This window comes from Salmo salar, chromosome ssa09 (assembly GCF_905237065.1).
Source record: "Salmo salar chromosome ssa09, Ssal_v3.1, whole genome shotgun sequence".
NCBI classification, from domain to species: Eukaryota; Metazoa; Chordata; class Actinopteri; order Salmoniformes; family Salmonidae; genus Salmo; species Salmo salar.
In genome coordinates, this window is record NC_059450.1 from 9,313,343 (window position 1) to 9,334,334 (window position 20,992).

Sequence of the window (20,992 nt, forward strand, 5' to 3'; positions counted from 1 at the left end):
CCTGTACTTTGTTGTTTATTCTAGTACGTCTTGTATATGTCACTCAATATCAGTGGACCTTTGCAGTTTGTCTCCCTTCTTACCTTGTGGTTCTGTGCAGCTTCACACAAGCTTTACCATGTATGGTACCACAGACCAGGCATGTATTCACAAAGAGTCTTAGAGTAGGAGTGTTTATTAGGTACACCCGTCTGGTACTGGTTCGGACCCCCCTTTGCGTCCAGAGCAGCCAGAATTCTTATATATAATACATGCCATTTAGTAGACGCTTTTATCCATAGTGATTTACAGACATGCGTGCATACATTTTACGTATGGGTGGTCCTGGGAATTCAACCCACTATCCTGGCATTGCACGAGCCAAAGCCATGCTCTACCAACTGAGTTAGAGGACCAATTCTTAAGGACATTGATTCTACAAGGTGTCGGAAACGTTCCACAGGGATGTTTGTCCATGCTGATGCGATGGCATCACACAGTTGCTGCAGATTGTATGGTGGTACATTCATCCTGCGAACAGCCCATTCCATCTCATCCCAAAGACGCTCTATTGGGTTTGGGCAGCAGCAATGTTCAGATACACTGTGGTGTTCACTTGGTATCAAGGGACGTAATGTGTGCCAGGAAAACATTCCCCACACCACTGCCACCAGCCTGTATTGTTGACACCAGGCAGGATGGGTCCATGGACTCGTATTGCTTACGCCAAATCCTGACTCTGTCATCAGCATGACGCAACAGAACTGGGATTCGTCGGACCAGGCAATGTTTTTCCACTCCCCAATTGTCCAGTGTCGCGTGCCCACTGAAGCCGTTTCTTGTTTTTAGCAGATAGGAGTGTTGCAATAGCCTACTCTGAGAACCTTTTGTGAATAGAGGCCCAGATTCCATACCAAACTTTGACTGTCATTCATTGTCTTGACCTTCACCCTCTTATCTCTGACCGCCCTCTGTCTGTGGCTGGGCTCTGTCAGGTGGAAGAGGCCATGATGGTTCTGGAGGATGACTCCCCCATGGAGGCCGTCAGTACCCCCAGCACCCCTCGCAATCTCTCAGCCTGGACCATCACCATCCCCTACATAGACTTCTTCGATGATGACATCAAGAGGGAGAGGATCCCGGTGTTCTGTATCGACGTGGAGCGCAACGACAGGAGGGCAGGTGAGATTCACAGGATGCTCTGGGATCAGTGTGGCTTACAGGTGAAACTAGGCCCAGGGGCTTCAGTATTACCTACAGGCTGGTCTGGGATCAGTGTGGTGTTCAGGTGAAACCAATACTGCTGATACTGTACAGTTGAAGTCGGAAGTTTACGTACTTTTTTCCCCCCCACTGTAAGTGTATTTGATCCCCTGCTGATTTTGTAAGTTTGCCCACTGACAAAGAAAGGATCAGTCTATAATTTTAATGGTAGGTTTATTTGAACAGTGAGAGACAGAATAACAACAAAAGAATCCAGAAAAATGCATGCCAGAAATGTTATAAATTGATTTGCATTTTAATGAGGGAAATAAGTATTTGATCCCCTCTCAATCAGAAAGATTTCTGTCTCCCAGGTGTCTTTTATACAGGTAACGAGCTGAGATTAGGAGCACACTCTTAAAGGGAGTGCTCCTAACCGCAGCTTGTTACCTGTATAAAAGACACCTGTCCACAGAAGCAATCAATCAATCAATCAGATTCCAAACTCTCCACCATGGCCAAGACCAAAGAGCTCTCCAAGGATGTCAGGGACAAGATTGTAGACCTACACAAGGCTGGAATGGGCTACAAGACCATCGCCAAGCAGTTTGGTGAGAAGGAGACAACATTTGGTGCGATTATTCGCAAATGGAAGAAACACAAAAGAACTGTCAATATCCCTCGGCCTGGGGCTCCATGCAAGATCTCACCTCGTGGAGTTGCAATGATCATGAGAACGGTGAGGAATCAGCCCAGAACTACACGGGAGGATCTTGTCAATGATCTCAAGGCAGCTGGGACCATAGTCATCAAGAAAACAATTGGTAACACACTACGCCGTGAAGGACTGAAATCCTGCAGCGCCCGCAAGGTCCCCCTGCTCAAGAATACATATACATGCCCGTCTTAAGTTTGCCAATGAACATCTGAATGATTCAGAGGACAACTGGGTGAAAGTGTTGTGGTCAGATAAGACCAAAATGGAGCTCTTTGATATCAACTCAACTCGCCGTGTTTGGAGGAGGAGGAATGCTGCCTATGACTCCAAGAACACCATCTCCACCGTCAAACATGGAGGTGGAAACATTATGCTTTGGGGGTGTTTTTCTGCTAAGGGGACAGGACAACTTCACCGCATCAAAGGGACGATGGACGGGGCCATGTACCGTCAAATCTTAGGTGAGAACCTCCTTCCCTCAGCCAGGGCATTGGAATTGGGTCGTGGATGGGTAGTCCAGCATGACAATAACCCAAAACACACGGCCAAGGCAACAAAGGAGTGGCTCAAGAAGAAGCACATTAAGGTCCTGGAGTGGCCTAGCCAGTCTCCAGACCTTAATCCCATAGAAAATCTGTGGAGGGAGCTGAAGGTTCGAGTTGCCAAACGTCAGCCTTGAAACCTTAATGACTTGGAGAAGATCTGCAAAGAGGAGTGGGACAAAATCCCTCCTGAGATGTGTGCAAACCTGGTGGCCAACTACAAGAAACGTCTGACCTCTGATTGCCAACAAGGGTTTTGCCACCAAGTACTAAGTCATGTTTTGCAGAGGGGTCAAATACTTATTTCCCTCATTAAAATGCAAATCATTTTATAACATTTTTGACATGCGTTTTTCTGGATTCTTTGTTGTTATTCTGTCTCTCACTGTTCAAATAAACCTACTATTAAAATTATAGACTGATAATTTCTTTGTAAGTGGGCAAACGTACAAAATCAGCAGGGGATCAAATACTTTTCCCCCCCAATGTGGGTTGGAGTCATTAAAACTTGTTTTTCAACCACTCCACAAATTTCTTGTTAACCTCTCTTGGGCAGGTGGGACGCTAGCACCCACGGTTCACACTATTCAACAGCCAGTGAAAAATCAGAGCGCCAAATTCAAAACCACAAAATGTCATAATTCAAAGTTCTCAAACATACGACTATTTTACACCATTTTAAAGATACACGTCTCCTTAATGTAACCACGTTGTCCGATTTCAAAAAGGCTTGACGACGAAAGCATAAAGTTAGATTATGTTAGGACAGTTCCATCACAACAAAAACCACACAGCCATTTTCCTAGCAAGGACAGGCGTCACAAATACCAGAAATTCAGCTAAAATTATGCACTAACCTTTGACGATCTTCATCAGATGACACTCCTAGGACATCATGTTACACAATACATGCTTTTTTTGTTCGATCAAGTTGATATTTATATCCAAAAACAGCCTTTTACATTGGCGCGTGATGTTCAGAAAATATTTTGCCTCCAATACTGACGGTGAATCAGCACAACAATTTACAAAAATACTCATAAACATTGATAAAATATTAAACTGTTATTCAAAGAATTATAGATGAACATCTCCTTTATGCAACCGCTGTGACCGGAATCCCAGGTCCACAATAAATGTTGTTTTGTTTGATAAAGTCCATAATTTATGTCAAAATAACTCCTTGTTATTTCCGCGTTCAGTAAGCTACTCCAAGTGTAGGAAGCGTGCCGAAAAGTCAAAAAAAGTTATATTTACGTTTGTTCAAACATGTCAAACGTTGTATAGCATCAATCTTTAGGGCCTTTTTAACTTCAATAATATTCCAACCGGACGATTCCAGTGTCTTGAAAAACGTTTTGGAACACAGCTAACTCTCACGTGAACGTGCGCCAATGAACTCATTTGCTTTCCTGAGTCAACAACTTCCAACTTCCTCTGTTCGCTCTCTGTTCATCATAGACGCCTCAAACAACTTTCTAAAGACTGTTGACATCTAGTGGAAGCCTTAGGAAGTGCAAAATGAACCCTAAGTCACTGTGTGTTCGATAGGCAATGACTTGAAAGGACTACAAGCACCAGACTTCCCACTTCCTGGTTAGATTTTTCTCAGGTTTTTGCCTGCCATATGAGTTCTGTTATACTCAGATACCATTCAAACAGTTTTAGAAACTTCAGAGTGTTTTCTATCCAAATCTACTAATAATGTGCATATTCTAGTTCCTGGGCCCGAGTAGTAGGCCGTTTAATTTGGGTACGTTTTTCATCCGGCCGTGAAAATACTGCCCCCTACCCTAGAGACGTTAACAAACTATAGTTTTGGCAAGTTGGTTAGGACATCTACTTTGTGCATGACACAAGTAATTTTTCCAACAATTGTTTACAGACAGATTATTTCACTTATTCACTGTATTACAATTCCAGTGGGTCAGAAGTTTACATGCACTAAGTTGACTGTGCCTTTAAACAGCTTGGAAAATTCCAGAAAATGATGTCATGGCTTGAGAAGCTTCTGATAGGCTAATTGACATCATTTGAGTCAATTGGAGGTGTACCTGTGGATGTATTTCAAGGCCTACCTTCAAACTCAGTGCCTCTTTGCGTGAAATCATGGGAAAATCAAAAGAAATCAGCCAAGACCTCAGAAAACAAATTGTAGACCTCCACAAGTCTGGTTCATCCTTGGGAGCAATTTCCAAACGCTGAAGGTACCACGTTCATCTGTACCAACAATAGTACGCAAGTATGAACACCATGGGACCATGCAGCCGTCATACCGCTCAGGATGGAGACGTGTTCCATCTCCTAGAGATTAATGTACTTTGGTGCGAAAAGTGCAAATTAATCCCAGATCAACAGCAAAGGACCTTGTGAAGATGCTGGAGGAAATGTGTACAAAAGTATCTATATCCACAGTAAAACAAGTCCGACATAACCTGAAAGGTCACTCAGCAAGGAAAAAGCCACCACTCCAAAACCCTCATAAAAAAGCCAGACTACGGTTTGCAACTGCACAATCCTCTGGTTTGATGAAACAAAAATAGAACTGTTTGGCCATAATGACCATCGTTATGTTTGGAGGAAAAAGGGGGAGGCTTGCAAGCCAAAGAATACCATCCCAACCGTGAAGCACGGGGGTGGCAGCATCATGTTGTGGGGGTGCTCTGCTGCAAGAGGGACTGGTGCACTTCACAATATAGATGGCATCATGAGGAATGGAAAATTGTGTGGATGTATTGAAGCAACATCTCAAGACATCAGTCAGGAAGTTAAAGCTTGGTCGCAAATTGGTTTTCCAAATGGACAATGACCCCAAGCATACTTCCAAAGTTGTGTCAAAATGGCTTAAGGACAACAAAGTCAAGGTATTGGAGTGGCCATCACAAAGCCCTGACCTCAAGCCCATAGAAAATCTGTGGGCAGAACTGAAAAAGCCTGTGTGAGCAAGGAGGCCTACAAAACCTGACTCAGTTACACCAGCTCTGTCAGGAGGAATAAGCCAAAATTCACCCAACTTATTGTGGGAAGCTTGTGGAAGACTACGTGAAACGTTTGACCCAAGTTAAACAATTTAAAGGTAATGCTACCAAATACTAATTGAGTGTATGTAAATGTCTGACCCACTGGGAATGTGACGAAAGCTGAAATAAATCATTCTCTCTACTATTATTCTGACATTTCACATTCTTAAAATAAAGTGGTGATCCTAACTGACCTAAGACAGGGAATTTTTACTAGGATTAAATGTCAGGAATTGTGAAAAAATGTAATGTATTTGGCCAAGGTGTATGTAAACTTCCGACTTCAACTGTATATGGGTCTAAAAGGGCTTTTTTGAATAGGTTCAAATCTACAATGGCTAAACAAGGCTGTTCTATACTCCATTAGCACTGGATGAAATTCGGCTTCATGATCTATTATCATGCTGCCTGTTGCTCACATAATGCAAGTAATTCGATGACAACTCTAACTCAATTAGAGTTTCCTGTGTTCTGTCAGTCATCGACTTTTTCTTTCCATCAAATATTTCAAATACCTTAAGCTTCCTACTTATAGCAAAACAGATACACAAGTGATGATTTTGCCGAGATATTTAGAGTATGTAGGCCTACTGTATTCACACCCCTTGACTTTTTCCACATTTTGTTGTTACAGCCTGAATATAAAATGGATTAAATTTAGATTTTTTTTTTTGTCACTGGCCTACACATAATACCCCATAATTTCAAGGTGGAATTATGTTATTCATTTTTTTTATTATTTAAAAATGAAAGCTGAAATGTCTTGAGTCAAAATTTGCTTAATAAGTTGCATGAACTCTGTTTGCAATAATAGTGTTTTAACATGATTTTTTGATTGACTACCTAATTTCTGTAACCCACACATAACATTATCTGTGAGGTCCCTCAGTCGAGCAGTGAATTTCAAACACCGATTCAACCACACAGACCAGGGAGGTTTTCCAATGCCTCGCAAAGAAGGGCGCCTATTGATAGATGGGTAAAAAAGCACACACTGAAAATCCTTTGAGCATGGTGAAGTTATTCATTACACTTTGATGGTGTATCAATACACCCAGTCACTACAAAGATACCAGTGTCCTTCCTAACTTAGTTGCGGGAGAGGAAGGAAATCGCTCAGGGATTTCACCATGAGGCCAGTGGTCAATGGTCACAATACTAACCTAATTGACAGAGTGAAAAGAAGCAAGCCTGTACATAATACAACTATTTCAAAATATGCATCATTTTTGCAACAAGGCACTAAAGTAAAACTGCAAAAAAAATTGCAAAGAATTAACTTTATGTCCTGAATACAAAGCTTTATGTTTTGGTCAAATCCAACACCACACATCACTGAGTACCACTCTTCATATTTTCAAGCATGGTGGTGGCTGCATCATGTTATGGGTATGCTTGTCATCTGCAAGGACTAGGGAGTTAAAGATAAAAATGAGCAGAATAGAGCTAACCACAGGCAACATTTTAGAGAAAAACCTGGTTGTCGGCTTTCCAATAGACACTGGGAGACAAATTCACCTTTCAGCAGGACCATACACAAAGCATAAAACACCATGCCCAAATATACAGTGCCTTCGGAAAGTATTCAGACCCCTTGACTTTTTCCACATTTTGTTAGGTTACAGCCTTATTCTAAAATTGATTGATGAGGGAAAAAAACAATTCAATCTACACACAATACCCCATAATGACAAAGCAAAAACAGTTTTTTATACATTTTTGCTAATTTATGTAAAAAAAATTGAAATATCACATTTGCATACAGTACCATTCAAAAGTTGGGACACCTACTCATTCCAGGGTCTTTCTTTAGTTTTACTATTTTCTACATTGTAGAATAGTAGTGAAGACATCAAAAGTATGAATTAACACACATGGAATCATGTAGTAACCAAAAAAGTGTTAAACAAATCAAAATATATTTCAGATTCTTGAAAGTAGCCAACCTTTGCCTTGATGACCGCTTTGCTCACCCTTTGTCTCGATCCTGACTAGTCTCCCAGTCCCTGCCGCTGAAAAACACCCCCACAGCATGATGCTGCCACCATGCTTCACCGTAGGGATGTTGCCAGGTTTCCTCCAGACGTGACACTTGGCATTTAGGCCAAAGAGTACAATCTTGGTTTCATCAGACCAGAGAATCTTGTGTCTCATGGTCTGAGAGTCTTTAGGTGCCTTTTGGCAAACTCCTAGCGGGCTGTCATGTGCCTTTTACTGAGGAGTGGCTTCCGTCTGGCCACTCTACCATAAAGGCCTGATTTGGTGGAGTGCTGAAGAGATGGTTGTCGCTCTGGAAGGTTCTCCCATCTCCACAGAGGAACTCTGGAGCTCTGTCAGCGTGACCATCGGGTTCTAGGTCATCTCCCTGACCAAGGCCCTTCTCCCCCGATTGCTCAGTTTGGCTGGGTGGCCAGCTCTAGGAAGAGTCTTGGTGTTTCCAAACTTCTTCCATTTAAGAATGTGTTCTTGGTGACCTTCAATGCTGCAGAAATGTTTTGATACCCTTGCCCATATTTGTGCCTCTACACAATCCTGTCTCGGAGCTCTACGGACAATTCCTTCGACCTCCAAGGCTTGGTTTTTGCTCTGACATGCACTGTCAACTGTGGGACCTTTTTTTTATATAGACAGACATGATTTGGAAAAGCACATATCTCATCAATGAAATTTACCACAGGTAGACTCCAAGTTGTAGAAACATCTCAAGGATGATCAGTGGAAACAGGATTCACCTGAGCTCAATTTCATGTCTCATATCAAAGGGTCAGAATATTTATGTAAATAAGGTCTTCCTGTTTTTTATTTTTAATAAATTAGCAAAAAATTCTAAAATCTGTTTTTGCTTTGTCATTATGGGATATTGTGTGCAGATTAGTGAGTATTTTATTTGATCAATTTTAGAATGAGTCTAACGTAACAAAGTGGAATAAGGCAAGGGGTCTGAATACTTTATGAAGGCACTGTACACTGTGGTTATTTACAAGATGACATTGAATGTTCCTGAGTGGCCTAGTTACAGATTTGACTTAAATCGTCTTGAAAATGTATGGCAAGACTTGAAAGTGGCTGTCTAGCAATGATCTGCAACCAACTTAACAGAGCTTGAAGAATTTTAAAAAGAATGTGCAATCCAGGTATCCAAAGCTCTTACAGACTTACCCAGGAAAATTCACAGCCATAATCACTGCCAAAGGTGACTCTAACATGTTGGGGGTTGAATACAGTTGGTCGGAGGTTTACATACACCTTAGCCAAATACTTTTAAACTCAGTTTTTTACAATTCCTGACATTTAATCCTAGTAAAGATTCCCTGTTTTAGGTCAGTTAGAATCACCACTTAACAAGTCCTAACCGATTTGCCAAAACTATAGTTTGTTAACAAGAAATTTGTGGAGTGGTTGAAAAACGAGTTTTAATGACTCCAATCTAAGTGTATGTAAACTTCCGACTTCAACTGTACTTATCTAATCAAGATAGTATATTAGTGTTTTATTTGTCATTTTGTTTCCCCAATGTTAGACTTTTTCTTCCACTTTGACATTAGAGTATTTTGTGTAGATCGTTCACAAAAAAAGACAATTTAATCCTACTTTGTAACACAACAAAATATGGAAAAAGTCAAGGGGTACTTTCTGAAGACAGTATGTCCACTCTTAATATTGACATATTGTTCCCCTTTGTATTTCACAGTGGGTCATGAGACCGAGCACTGGTCTGTGTACAGAAGATATCTGGAATTTTATGTCCTTGAATCAAAACTCACTGAGTTTCATGGTAAGTACATGTTTTAGATGATTTCTTCAGGTTTCAGTCCCTGTAACCACCAATCGCATCGTCCATTGTAAATTGACAGCCAGAACATATGAATCTCGAACATTGGCCAAATGTTTCTTCTCACACTGAATAATTCCACCCATTTCTAAGAATAGTTATAACAGTATTTTCACATTGTTTAATTGTCTTCAAGCCTTCTCATCCAGGATTTGTTTTTATTTTGTGCTCCTCTGTCACAACAGGCTCATTCCCAGACGCCCAGCTGCCTTCCAAAAGAATCATCGGCCCCAAGAACTATGAGTTCCTGACCTCCAAGCGGGAGGAGTTCCAGGAGTACCTCCAGGTAGGTAGTCATTATGGACTCAACAAGCGCCAGGGTGACGTTTCCCATAGGTACAGATGTAGGATCAGCTTCCCCTCCCCGAATCCTAACCTTAACCTCTCTAGGGTAGGTGGCACCAAATCGTCCCACCTACGTAACAGCCAGTGTAATCCCGTGGCGCGTTATTCAAAAATGCAAAAACTTCAATTTTTCAAACATATGACTATTTTACACCATTTTAAAGACAAGACTCTCGTTAATCTAACCACACTGTCCGATTTCAAAAAGGCTTTACAACGAAAGCAAAACATTAGATTATGTCAGCAGAGTACCCAGCCAGAAATAATCAGACACCCATTTTTCAAGCTAGCATATAATGTCACATAAACCCAAACCACAGCTAAATGCAGCACTAACCTTTGATGATCTTCATCAGATGACACAACCCTAGGACATTATGTTATACAATACATGCATGTTTTGTTCAATCAAGTTCATATTTATATCAAAAAACAGCTTTTTACATTTAGCATGTGACTAGCATGTGACTAGCATTCCCACCGAACACTGCCGGTGAATTTACTAAATTACTCACGATAAACGTTCACAAAAAGCATAACAATTATTTTAAGAATTATAGATACAGAACTCCTCTATGCACTTGATATGTCCGATTTTAAAATAGCTTTTCGGTGAAAGCACATTTTGCAATATTCTCAGTAGATAGCCCGGCATCACAGGGCTAGCTATTTAGACACCCAGCAAATTTAGTACTCACCAAAGTCAGATTTACTATAAGAAAAATGTTATTACCTTTGCTGTCTTCGTCAGAATGCACTCCCAGGACTTCTACTTCAATAACAAATGTTGGTTTGGTTCAAAATAATCCATAGTTATATCCAAACAGCGGCGTTTTGTTCGTGCGTTCAAGACACTATCCGAAAGGGTAAATAAGGGTGACGAGCATGGCGCAATTCGTGACAAAAAAAATCTAAATATTCCATTACCGTACTTCGAAGCATGTCAACCGCTGTTTAAAATCAATTTCTCATAAAAAAGCGATAATATTCCGACCGGGAATCTGCGTTTAGGTAAACAGACGAAAGAAAATAAAGCATTCGGTCAACTCGGGCACGCGCCTAAGCCCATAGTACTCTGATCGGCCACTTGCCAAAAGCGATAATGTGTTTCAGCCAGAGGCTGCCTCGATATCGTTCAGCTTTTTCCCGGGCTCTGAGAGCCTATGGGAGCCGTAGGAAGTGTCACGTTAGAGCAAAGATCCTCAGTCTTCAATAAAAAGAGCCAAGATGAAACACAACTTCTCAGACAGGCCACTTCCTGCATGGAATCTTCTCAGGTTTTGGCCTGCCATTTGAGTTCTGTTATACTCACAGACACCATTCAAACAGTTTTAGAAACTTTAGGGTGTTTTCTATCCAAAGCCAATAATTATATGCATATTCTAGTTACTGGGCAGGAGTAGTAACCAGATTAAATCGGGTACGTGTTTTATCCGGCCGTGTCAATACTGCCCCCTAGCCCTAACAGGTTATACATTAGTAAGGACAATACAAAATTGACTCAAAGATCAGCGTCCAGCGGAAACTTCACCTTACAACAGAGAGGCCATGCTTCGGGAAATAGCTGGTCTCTCCCAATGGAACTATGTCAGCTTATGTAGCTGATGTAGAGGCTAGAGAGGTATTAGCAACTAGAGGGTTTATGGTTCAAATCCCAGGGCTGCTGGGTTCAGAATCGACCGCCAAACCCCAAATACAGGGTTACTGTGGTTGACCCTGAACTGGTTCCAGCTTCTCAAGTATGTGTGGTGACTCAGGGGGTGGGGAGCCATTGTTACAAATTAATAACTAAGTGCTATTCTATGCCAGCCCTTACTGAATATGTCAACAAAGTGAAGATTGTTGGATCTTTCTGTTTATTTTCCAGAAACTGCTCCAACACCCTGAGCTGAGCAACAGTCAGCTGCTAGCAGACTTCCTCTCCCCTCACAGTATGGACTCTCAGTTTGTGGACAAGATGCTCCCTGATGTCAATCTAGGTATGCAACACTGGCCAAGTAGCCTCGTCTCAGATATGTTTGTGCCATCTTGCCGACTCCTATGGTCATTGTAACGTGGCCAAGAGTTCTATGTTAATAACATCTCTCACAACCTGCTCTCCTGTTGAGCTCATTGTTGAACTCATTTGAGTTTAACATTGTTTATTTTCCGACAGGGAAGATCATCAAATCAGTGCCCAGCAAACTGATAAAAGAAGTAAGTCATGCATTTCCGACTTGGGTTGGGAAAGAACGTTGTGGCGGCATCCTTGTAAAATAATTCCTGGGATAGTCATTTAGGAATGTAAGCCAAACATGCCTGTGGAATCCACTTATACGTCATGTCAGCTATGTTATTATAGTATGCTAGTTGAAATAAATGTGAACAGCAGGGATCCTGTAACTTAAATGTCAAATAACACATTTACCTGTTTAAGAGTGCCTTCACAGTAACCTATAAGGAATCTCCCCTGTGTTTTTTCTGTTTTAGAAAGGGCAGCATTTGGAGCCATTCCTCAATTCCTTCTTTAACTCCTGTGAATCGCCCAAGCCCAAACCCAGCCGGCCAGAGCTGACCATCCTCAGTCCCACGTCAGAGAATGATAAGAAGGTGGGCTTACACTACACCTGGCTGTAAATAGTATTTCATTTCTTTCAAATATTTTAGGTGTGCTTGATTTGGCTTACCTAGCCTGCTGAGTTGGGGTCGGGGGAAGGTTTGACTTTGCACTAGTCCATTGGTACCATTAGACTGGGGAAGCTAAATCAAATGCACATGAAATATTTGGAAGAGATGCAAATAATTTTTCGACCTGTGTCTGGCATGCTTAGACTCCCATACTCACACACGCTTTCCTTAGTTGACAAGTGTTTCGTGTTTCTAGTTAGGAGAGCCACTTGATCGCTCAGCCGAATTGGAACAGATCCTTTAAATATAACTGCTGGATGTGTTTTTACATGTCGTTATTTTGTTATTCCCCTCCATTTTAAAGTGTTGTTGACCTTTGCTTGAACTCCCTAGCTCTTCAATGAACTATTCAAGAACAACGCCAACCGATCAGAGAGCACGGAGAAGAAACATAACCAGAACTACTTCATGGAGATGATCACTGTGGAAGGAGTGTATGACTACTTGATGTTTGTGGGTACGTCGGCCTCACCCATAGCATTTGTCCATCCAGCGACAAAGTAGTGCAGGAATTTAACGCTCAATACTTAATTGGTCTCTACTAGGTACTAGTGGAGATATGAAAGAATTAAGTAGGTGTAAACAATATGGTGAAAATTCTATCTAGCCAATCAGAGGGTAAATCAGTGTTATTGCCACCTTACGTAAATCCTATACCTATTTAGAAAATCAATAATTGATTGGACATAACCTAGCATCTCATCACTCTCCCACTGCTTGACTGTCATTGGCAGGTCGAGTGGTCTTTCGCATCCCTGATTGGCTGCACCACCTGCTGATGGGCGGGAGGATCCTGTTAAAGAATACCCTGGAGGCGTACACAGACCACTACCTGCAGCATAAACTGGACAAGGTGTTCCAGGAGCACCGCCTCATTTCTCTCATCACCCTGCTCAGAGGTCGCTAGCTTACCTCCGACCTTCTACTGTTTTCTATATATATTTTTTCTACTATTTTCTATTATTATCCTTCTATTTTGTAAAACAAAAAATGATATACAAAAGCAATGAGTGATATGACTCTTATTTTGATGTTTGTCCTTGTGTACTAGATGCTGTGTTCTGTGAAAACAGTGAGCCACGCTCCTTGGCAAATAAGCAGAAAAGGGCCAAGAAGACCTTTGAGGAAATGATGAAATACATTCCAGGTCATTAGTAGATATCTTAGATTCAGATGGTTTCATGAAGTACATCTCAAGTTAAAGTGGGAAACTTGGCGAGGACTATTAGGTCTTATTTTGGGTTCTATGTAGTTGAAAAAGTGTTTTTAATTTTTGCTATAAAGTCAAGAAAAAATGTATTATTCATTGAAAACAGTCAGAAGTCAATTGATTTGACCCTCTAAGATGACGAGTGTTTTCCCTTCAGAATTCCTGGGCAAGTGTATTGGAGAAGAGGCCAGGTACGAGGGGGTCCGCCTGCTCTTCGATGGACTACAACAGCCTGTTCTTAACAAACAGGTACGACGATGCAGTGAGGCATCTAAAGTTACAACTAGCATCACACAAAGTACAGGAGAATGCAGGGTTGAAAAGAATACTATCATACATTGTTGTTTCAAATGCACAAAAACTGACTTGGTTGAAGTGTGAAAGCTCATTAGCGTCCTCATGCATTGTAGGGTCCTTAGGCATTGTAGGGTCCTTACTAGGATCCTCAGGCATTGTAGATGTTGGAGGCTTGTGAAGGCCAGTTAGTCAGTGAATTGTTATCCTGCATGTAAACACAGGAAAGGCAGCCTTATTGTTATTATTATTATTATTATTATTTCAGACAGGCCATGTGTAACATGAGTATAAGGTTGCTACATACCGTAGCTCATTGTAGCTCAGTGTGTTTAGTACAGTACACTGCACTACATAGTTTACCACAATTTATTGCGTCTTTTAAGGGTTGGTAATCTCGACTGTATGGCTGTACTGTATGATTTAGACAGCAGTAAACACATTTTAGATCAGTGATGAAAAATCAAATTTAGGAATTTGTATTCATTCTAATAATCCCTCTGTCACTTTTCCTCAGTTGACCTATGTCTTACTGGACCTGGCTCTTCTAGAACTGTTTCCTGAACTGAACAAGGTAAATAGATTATTTCAATTTAACTTCAAAAGGGAGACGCCCGCATATCTGGTAAGAGGTGTGTTGGAACACGAAATTCGATTTACAAGACGTTTCTGTACTCTACTTACTTGAAATGTTTAATTCACTTAATTGAAAGGCCAACATTTTGGTCTACCGACCGACAAGTGCATTGTGTAAAAAGCCAGAACCGTCATCCTATAATCATTCCAGCGGTAATCATTGTTTATACATTGTATACGTATTTTTAATTCATGGATTTGATGTATTTTTTTCACCAGCAGCCGGGACAGAAGGAGACTCCTAACATGGCTCCATGGATGTAGCAAGAGGATGGGGACTCGCTTGATGGGGACTCGCTTTAGTCTTTGCTTCATCTGTTGCATGTGCAATAGACTATGTACATAAACCATTGATACCGCTGCACTTGTGATAATTTTTACTGTAAGCTGTGCTTAGCCTGTCATTTTTTTTTACCATTGACAATTTCCTAAGATACAGATTCGTAAAAGTATAACACTGGAAAAATGTGTTTTGAAGATAAGCATGATTATGCTAATAAAATATTTATTGATAAAATAAAAAAACATCCTGATGTTCCTGACTGTCAAGACTCATGACATTAATCTGACTACGCTTGTCCAAACTTGGTCACTGATTTTGTAAACTTCCCCACGTGGTTTCTGGTTTCCTGTCTGGCCTATATCAATACGTGTTCAGGTCCATGACTCATTTTTAGTCTGCACTCTGCGGTAGTCCTTAGCAACATGCAGTCTTCCCTTCTCGGCAAGCTTTCGAAATAGGGACACTTTAATACCATGGGTATTTCAAAAAGTGATATGGAAGAGGATTCTTTAGATTCCTCCATCGGTCTGTCAACACTTGAGGTGAAACACAATGGCTCTCCCGGCAGATGTACAGGACATGTCAGTTCTTAATCTTAGAAATAATTTAGAGGTCTGAATATCAACGTTTTTGCCTACAATATTTTATCCTTTACAAACATGTCAGTCAACATGACTGAATTGCAAAAAATCCGCAAGAAATATACAGGGCTCTAGAAAAGTGACAAAAAAATGATTGGCAGTTTTTCCACTTAGCTGTACGAATGGGTAACTGACAAAATAAAGGGAACTTTTTGTAAATTAAGAATACAAAGTATATTGAAAGCAGGTGCTTCCACACAGGTGTGGTTCCTGAGTTAAATAAGCAATTAGCATCCATCATGCTTAGGGTCATGTATACAAATGTAAAGTTACCCATTATTTTGGCTACCATGGCTAGAAGAAGAGATCCCAGTGACTTTGGAAGAGTTTGTCAGTCACCAGATCTCAACCCACTTGAAATTCTGGAGTGGTGCCTGGAAGCGTTTTCCACCATCAACAAAACACCAAATTATGGAATTTCTCAGAGGAGAATGCTGTGGCATCCTTCCAATAGAGTTTCAAACACTTGTCAAATCTATGCTCAGGTGCATTGCAGCTGTTTTGGGGGCTTGTGGTGGCCTAACGCTGTATTTATATACTCTAGTGTTGCTTTCAGTTGTCTTGGGTTGCACAAAAACAGTCCCCGGGAAGCCTGAGTTTAATACAATTCCATTTCAACTTACTGTGCCGGTGGGCAAAACAGTTGGTCATTATGACGGGGAATTTGAGACAAAATATCTAAAGGATCATATTATTAAACAGACTTTCCAAATGTGGGTCTGTTGTTGACCAACCTCTCAGCTTACCTCATGTCAAAATAAGTCCTGCACGTGTGCCATATGTGGACAAAAAAAGCTCCTTTACATATTTTGCCTCAAATTCCCCCGTCATAATGACCAACTATCCTACCCACCGACAGTTTGTGTAACCCAATACAATTGAAAGCAACGCTAGTGTATGCAAATACACTCTCGTTGCTAAAAGCACCTACCCAGTGCCCTATTAAGACACTTCATGTTGGTGTTTCCTTAATTTTGGCAGTTACCTGTAAGAAATATATAGTAATGCAGATACAAATACATTTTATTGATATAGTATACTTTGCTTTCTCGTAAACAGCAGCCTTTTTACAAAAATAGAAAAACTGGTATGTGCCACACCACCACAGAAAGCAGCCATATTGTAATCTTGTGGACAGTGTTTCTCAGGTGTGTGGATAGGCCCCATAGCAGGCCTAGCAGTAACAGAGTCAGACAATTGGTTTCTGAACTTATTGCGGCCCTCCACGGTTGGGTACACCAGCTTCATCTCAGTGATATAGTTGGAGAAAACAGAGCGGTCCACATCACCTAGAGGCAAGAGTAAAGAAAAGCGGAGGTTAATCCTCATGCTATAGCAAGGTTAGATTGAAATCAAATGATTCAAACACATACAGTACAGTATTGGTTCACTGTGTGGCTTGGGGTCAGGCATCAAGGTTGTCACAGACAATATTAGCTAAAAAGATATTCATTAACAAGGTCATTCTGTTAAGATGTTTAATGCTTTTAATGGCATATTTTGTAAGCCTGTGTGGCACCATAAGCAAAGTCAGCAAGTATTTAAAGCCTGTACTCGTGAAGCGATAATTCACTTCTGTCAAGTACTCAAGTGTTCCTATAACTAGGTGGCTTTATTTACAAGTCCCTTCACAGATATTTACTGGAAATCGAAGGCCATTTATTTATTATCTGTAATGTCATATATTACAGTCTTAAAACAGCAGATCCCCAGGTGACCAATACAGAAGTCGTTTTTCATGTGTGAATTTTTTTTAAGAAAAGGTCGTTTAGAGTGTACATACAGTAATATGTTTCTGTCAAAGACTTGCATTGGGTCTGAGAAACAACTCTGAAGTGTTTAACAGGGCCAGAGTACCCACAACGCTAATGAATTCTAACACCAGCTGTTACTCTTCAGTAACACTCACTGGTCGATTTCTCATTTGGGACTTTTCATTCGGATGTTAATCTTCGAAAATAGTTACTACATGATCCTATTTACCATTTATCATGAGGCAAAGGGATCTTATTTTTCTCATACAATGTCTATACCAACAGGGCCTCAGTACATTTACAATTGTGCTAATCAAGTGCAGTATATTCAGTGAGGTGAAATGTAATGATTAGAGTTCACATAATTACCTATTTTACATGACAATTTCCATGTGACTGTATCGTTGCACCCTCCCGAACAGTCTCCTGTTCTGTTCAAACCAAACTTCCGCCACCCTGCCCAATGAGCTCACCAGCATCATGTGTTAGCTTCTCCTCCTTGATCATGGTAAAGCCATCTCCTCCGTCTGCGATGTAAGACGGTAGAACCAGCTTATACAAAATGTCTGGATCCAGGGGTTCATATCTGGGCACACAGCACTGATAGCAGCGGAGGCTTAAGGCTGTCACACGTTCCCACACCAGCAGTGACAGGTCGTATTCAACATGAATTCCTGGGAAGTTGATGACGCCAGAAAGGGATTCAGTATTAATCTTTACATTTGGTGTCAGTATCCGAAAAGAGAATGTGTCGGTCAAAGACTACGCTGCACACAAAAAGTAGAGGAAGGAATTAAGAAATATCTATAAAGACATAAAAAGTTATGTAATTGTCTACAGTGAATGTACTACAGGAGTGGTGATTCTTTAAGAAATATGTATATTCTCCAATTATATTTTTCAACAACAGTGACTAAAATAATCACTTACTGACTGGTACCTGAATCTTCCCAAATGGTAAGACTGATAGAACCTCCATGGTGATGGTGCCTTAAGAAGCAATGTAGAATAAATGTATGGTGTCCATATTAGCACAGCCTCACACTGTAGAAGTGAAACCCTTCATTTCATAAGTCATGAATAGCATCAGTATAAAGCAGTCACTTTACAGTAACTCCTTTTCCACTTTAAAATGTTTAGTTAGTAATATAAGGAGTTCTTAAACGAGTTGGCAGTACTTTCAGACACTTTATGAACCCATTATGAGCTATAACACACTACTGCTGTCCTTATGGCTCCACTGTTCAGGATGCATAAACTGACGTGATTCCACTGGACCTCATCTGCATACTTGATATGAATTATGAATCTAGAATACTCAATGGAAACACAATGGTCGTACTCAAGCCCTCAACCTGGGGCAAGTCCACTTATACTGGACAGTTCAAGCCCATCATGAAAACAGATCCTTCCACTAGGGTTGAGATACTCACCATGGGGCACAAAATCAAGCGTGAGCATTAAATGATGAAGTCATCTGCCTCACCATTGCATCACAGATAAGGTTCCCAAGGTTGCACACTCGGATACACCAGAGTCTTCCCCACATACTAAGACAAGAGGCCGTGTCCAAATATCCATACTTGCATTCTAAATAGTAGGCCATTTGAGTTTCCGATTTTTTTTAAAACATTTAACAGTATGTGACATTTAGTTTTGATAGCTAGATCTCTTCAAGTAAACAACTTGTAAGATGACAAATAGTGAAGCTTCTGTGACGGTGTTCAAATGTAACTCGTTTTTGTTCTCCTTAAAATGATCACAACTATTTCATCATACATGTTTGAAAACAGATTTGCAGCCAGCTGCCTGCCGTGCATTTAACTAGCTACTTGCTTTGGTATGACTGGAAGTTAAAGCTAACTGTTCGAACAGTAATGTTAACTAGAGGGTTACTTGCTGTTTCATTGCACTTAACCTGTTATTTGAAAGTAATGGTAATCTGCACTTGTTACTGTTTACCTTGGCACTCCAATTTGATAAAGTATGTGGCAGTTTAGCTATCTACAGAACGTTCACACAATTCCACTTCGCTAATGTTTTGGTCAATGTTGTACTTCATCTTATGTCTTTTCAGGATCTACGTAAAGGAGTGTGAGCTGGAGGGGCAGCTGTCACCTGCGTAGGTGAAACATAAGTGGGAGAACCTGAAACAAAAATACAAGGAACGCTCCTGTATGTTATCTTAACATGTATTGCGGTGTTGTACTTGACTAATAAAGTTCCCCTTTTTTCAGAGAGCAACAACACTTTCCCATCTATACTGAACAAAAAAATAAACACAACATGCAACAATTTCAACGATTTTACTGAGTTCCAGCTTATATAAGGAAATCAGTCAATTGAAATAAATTAATTAGGCCCTAATCTTATCCCGTTTCAGGTAAGACTCAGAGTCGAAGTAACAAAGGTTTATTGCTAGTACAGGGGCAGACAAAACAACAGGTCAAGGGCAGGCAGAGGTCACTAATCCAGGGTGCAAAAGGTCCAGAACGGCAGGCAGTCTCAGGGTCAGAGCAGGCAGGTGTCAATAATCCAGTGTGGTGTTGCAAGGTACAGAATGGCAGGCAGGCTCAGGGTAGGCAGAATGGTCAAACTAGGAAACAGAACAGACAGGAGCAAGGGGGGAAATGCAGGTAGTTTTCACGAAACAAAACCAACTGACAACAGACAAAACAGAGAACACAGGTATAAATACACTGGTGATATTGGGGAAGATTGGTGACACCTGGGACCTGGCACCCCTAGCGGGGACCCAGCACCTCTCCTCTGGGCCATAACCCTCCCAGTCAACCAGGTACTGGAACCCCCTGCCACAAGGTCAAACCATCAGGAGACGCCTTACAGTATAGGCCTGTTGGCCGTTGATGATACAGGGAGAGGCGTGGGCCAGGAAAGTGGGATGAATACGGAGGGTACGGGGCAACAGAAGACGAACAGCAGAGGGGCTAATGACCTTTGAGATGGGGAAAAGGCCGATAAACCGGGGGGAGTGTTTGCGGGATTCCACTCGGAGGGGCAGATCCCGGGAGGACAGCCATACATTCTGCCCGAGACAATACCGGGCATCCGGGGATAGTGGCGATCCGCTTGTCGTCGATACCTGGAGGTGGTCTTGAGAAGGGCCAACCGGACTCTCTTCCAGGTACGATGACAGCGGCGGACAAACATCTGGGCCGAAGGTATGCCGACCTCTTCCTCAAGCTCAGGGAAGAGTGGGGTCCGATACCCCAGGGAACACTCAAAGGACGAGAGACCCGTGGCAGAGCAAGGAAGGGTGTTGCAGGCGTATTCGACCCACACTAGTTTCTGGCTCCAGGTCCAGGTGGTGGGGTTGGCGGAGACCAGGCAGCGCAGAGTCGTCTCCAGGTCTTGGTTGGCTTGCTCCGACTGGCCATTGGACTGGGGTGGAACCCGGAGGACAGGATGGCTGATGACCCAATGAGTGTGCAGAACGCACTCCAGAACTGGGACGAGAACTGAGGACCCCGGTCGGAGACCCTGTCCATTGGCAGTCCATGGATCCGGAAGACGTGCTGCACCATGAGCTGGGCCGTCTCTTTGGCAGAGGGTAGTTTGGGGAGAGGAATGAAGTGGGCGGCTTTGGTGTTGCCATCAGACGGGGGGAGACCCGTGACAAAGTCCAGGGATATGTGAGACCAGGGACGGTGAGGGACAGGAAGAGGTTGAAAGAGACCAGCCGGAGCTTGCCGAGGAGTCTTGTTCTGTACACAAATCGTGCATGCGGTGACGAACAGGGAGACATCAGGAACCATGGTAGGCCACCAAAAGTGTTGTCACACAAAGGCCAGGGTCTGCCGGGAGCCCGGGTGGCAGGCAAGCCTGGAGAAGTGGGCCCACTCCAGGA

At 41.8% G+C, this 20,992-nt stretch overlaps 1 protein-coding gene across 6 annotated transcripts in view; it reads left to right on the forward strand.

Moving 5' to 3' along the window:
- Positions 1 to 14,981, forward strand: part of LOC106610690 (sorting nexin-14) — a 32,218-nt gene extending 17,237 nt beyond the window's left edge. For 5 of the 6 annotated variants that reach the window (XM_014210164.2, XM_014210168.2, XM_014210167.2 and 2 more), the window contains 12 exons: positions 975 to 1,161; positions 9,154 to 9,237; positions 9,480 to 9,580; positions 11,507 to 11,618; positions 11,795 to 11,835; positions 12,109 to 12,228; positions 12,640 to 12,763; positions 13,041 to 13,205; positions 13,358 to 13,453; positions 13,674 to 13,765; positions 14,328 to 14,384; positions 14,666 to 14,981. In XM_014210164.2, the coding sequence (XP_014065639.1) occupies positions 975 to 1,161; positions 9,154 to 9,237; positions 9,480 to 9,580; positions 11,507 to 11,618; positions 11,795 to 11,835; positions 12,109 to 12,228; positions 12,640 to 12,763; positions 13,041 to 13,205; positions 13,358 to 13,453; positions 13,674 to 13,765; positions 14,328 to 14,384; positions 14,666 to 14,710 (1,224 nt within the window). In that variant the 3' untranslated portion in view covers positions 14,711 to 14,981. The remainder of the gene's footprint in view (positions 1 to 974; positions 1,162 to 9,153; positions 9,238 to 9,479; positions 9,581 to 11,506; positions 11,619 to 11,794; positions 11,836 to 12,108; positions 12,229 to 12,639; positions 12,764 to 13,040; positions 13,206 to 13,357; positions 13,454 to 13,673; positions 13,766 to 14,327; positions 14,385 to 14,665) is intronic. The other variant, XM_014210166.2, reaches the window with a different exon arrangement.
- The last annotated feature ends 6,011 nt before the right edge of the window (positions 14,982 to 20,992 follow it).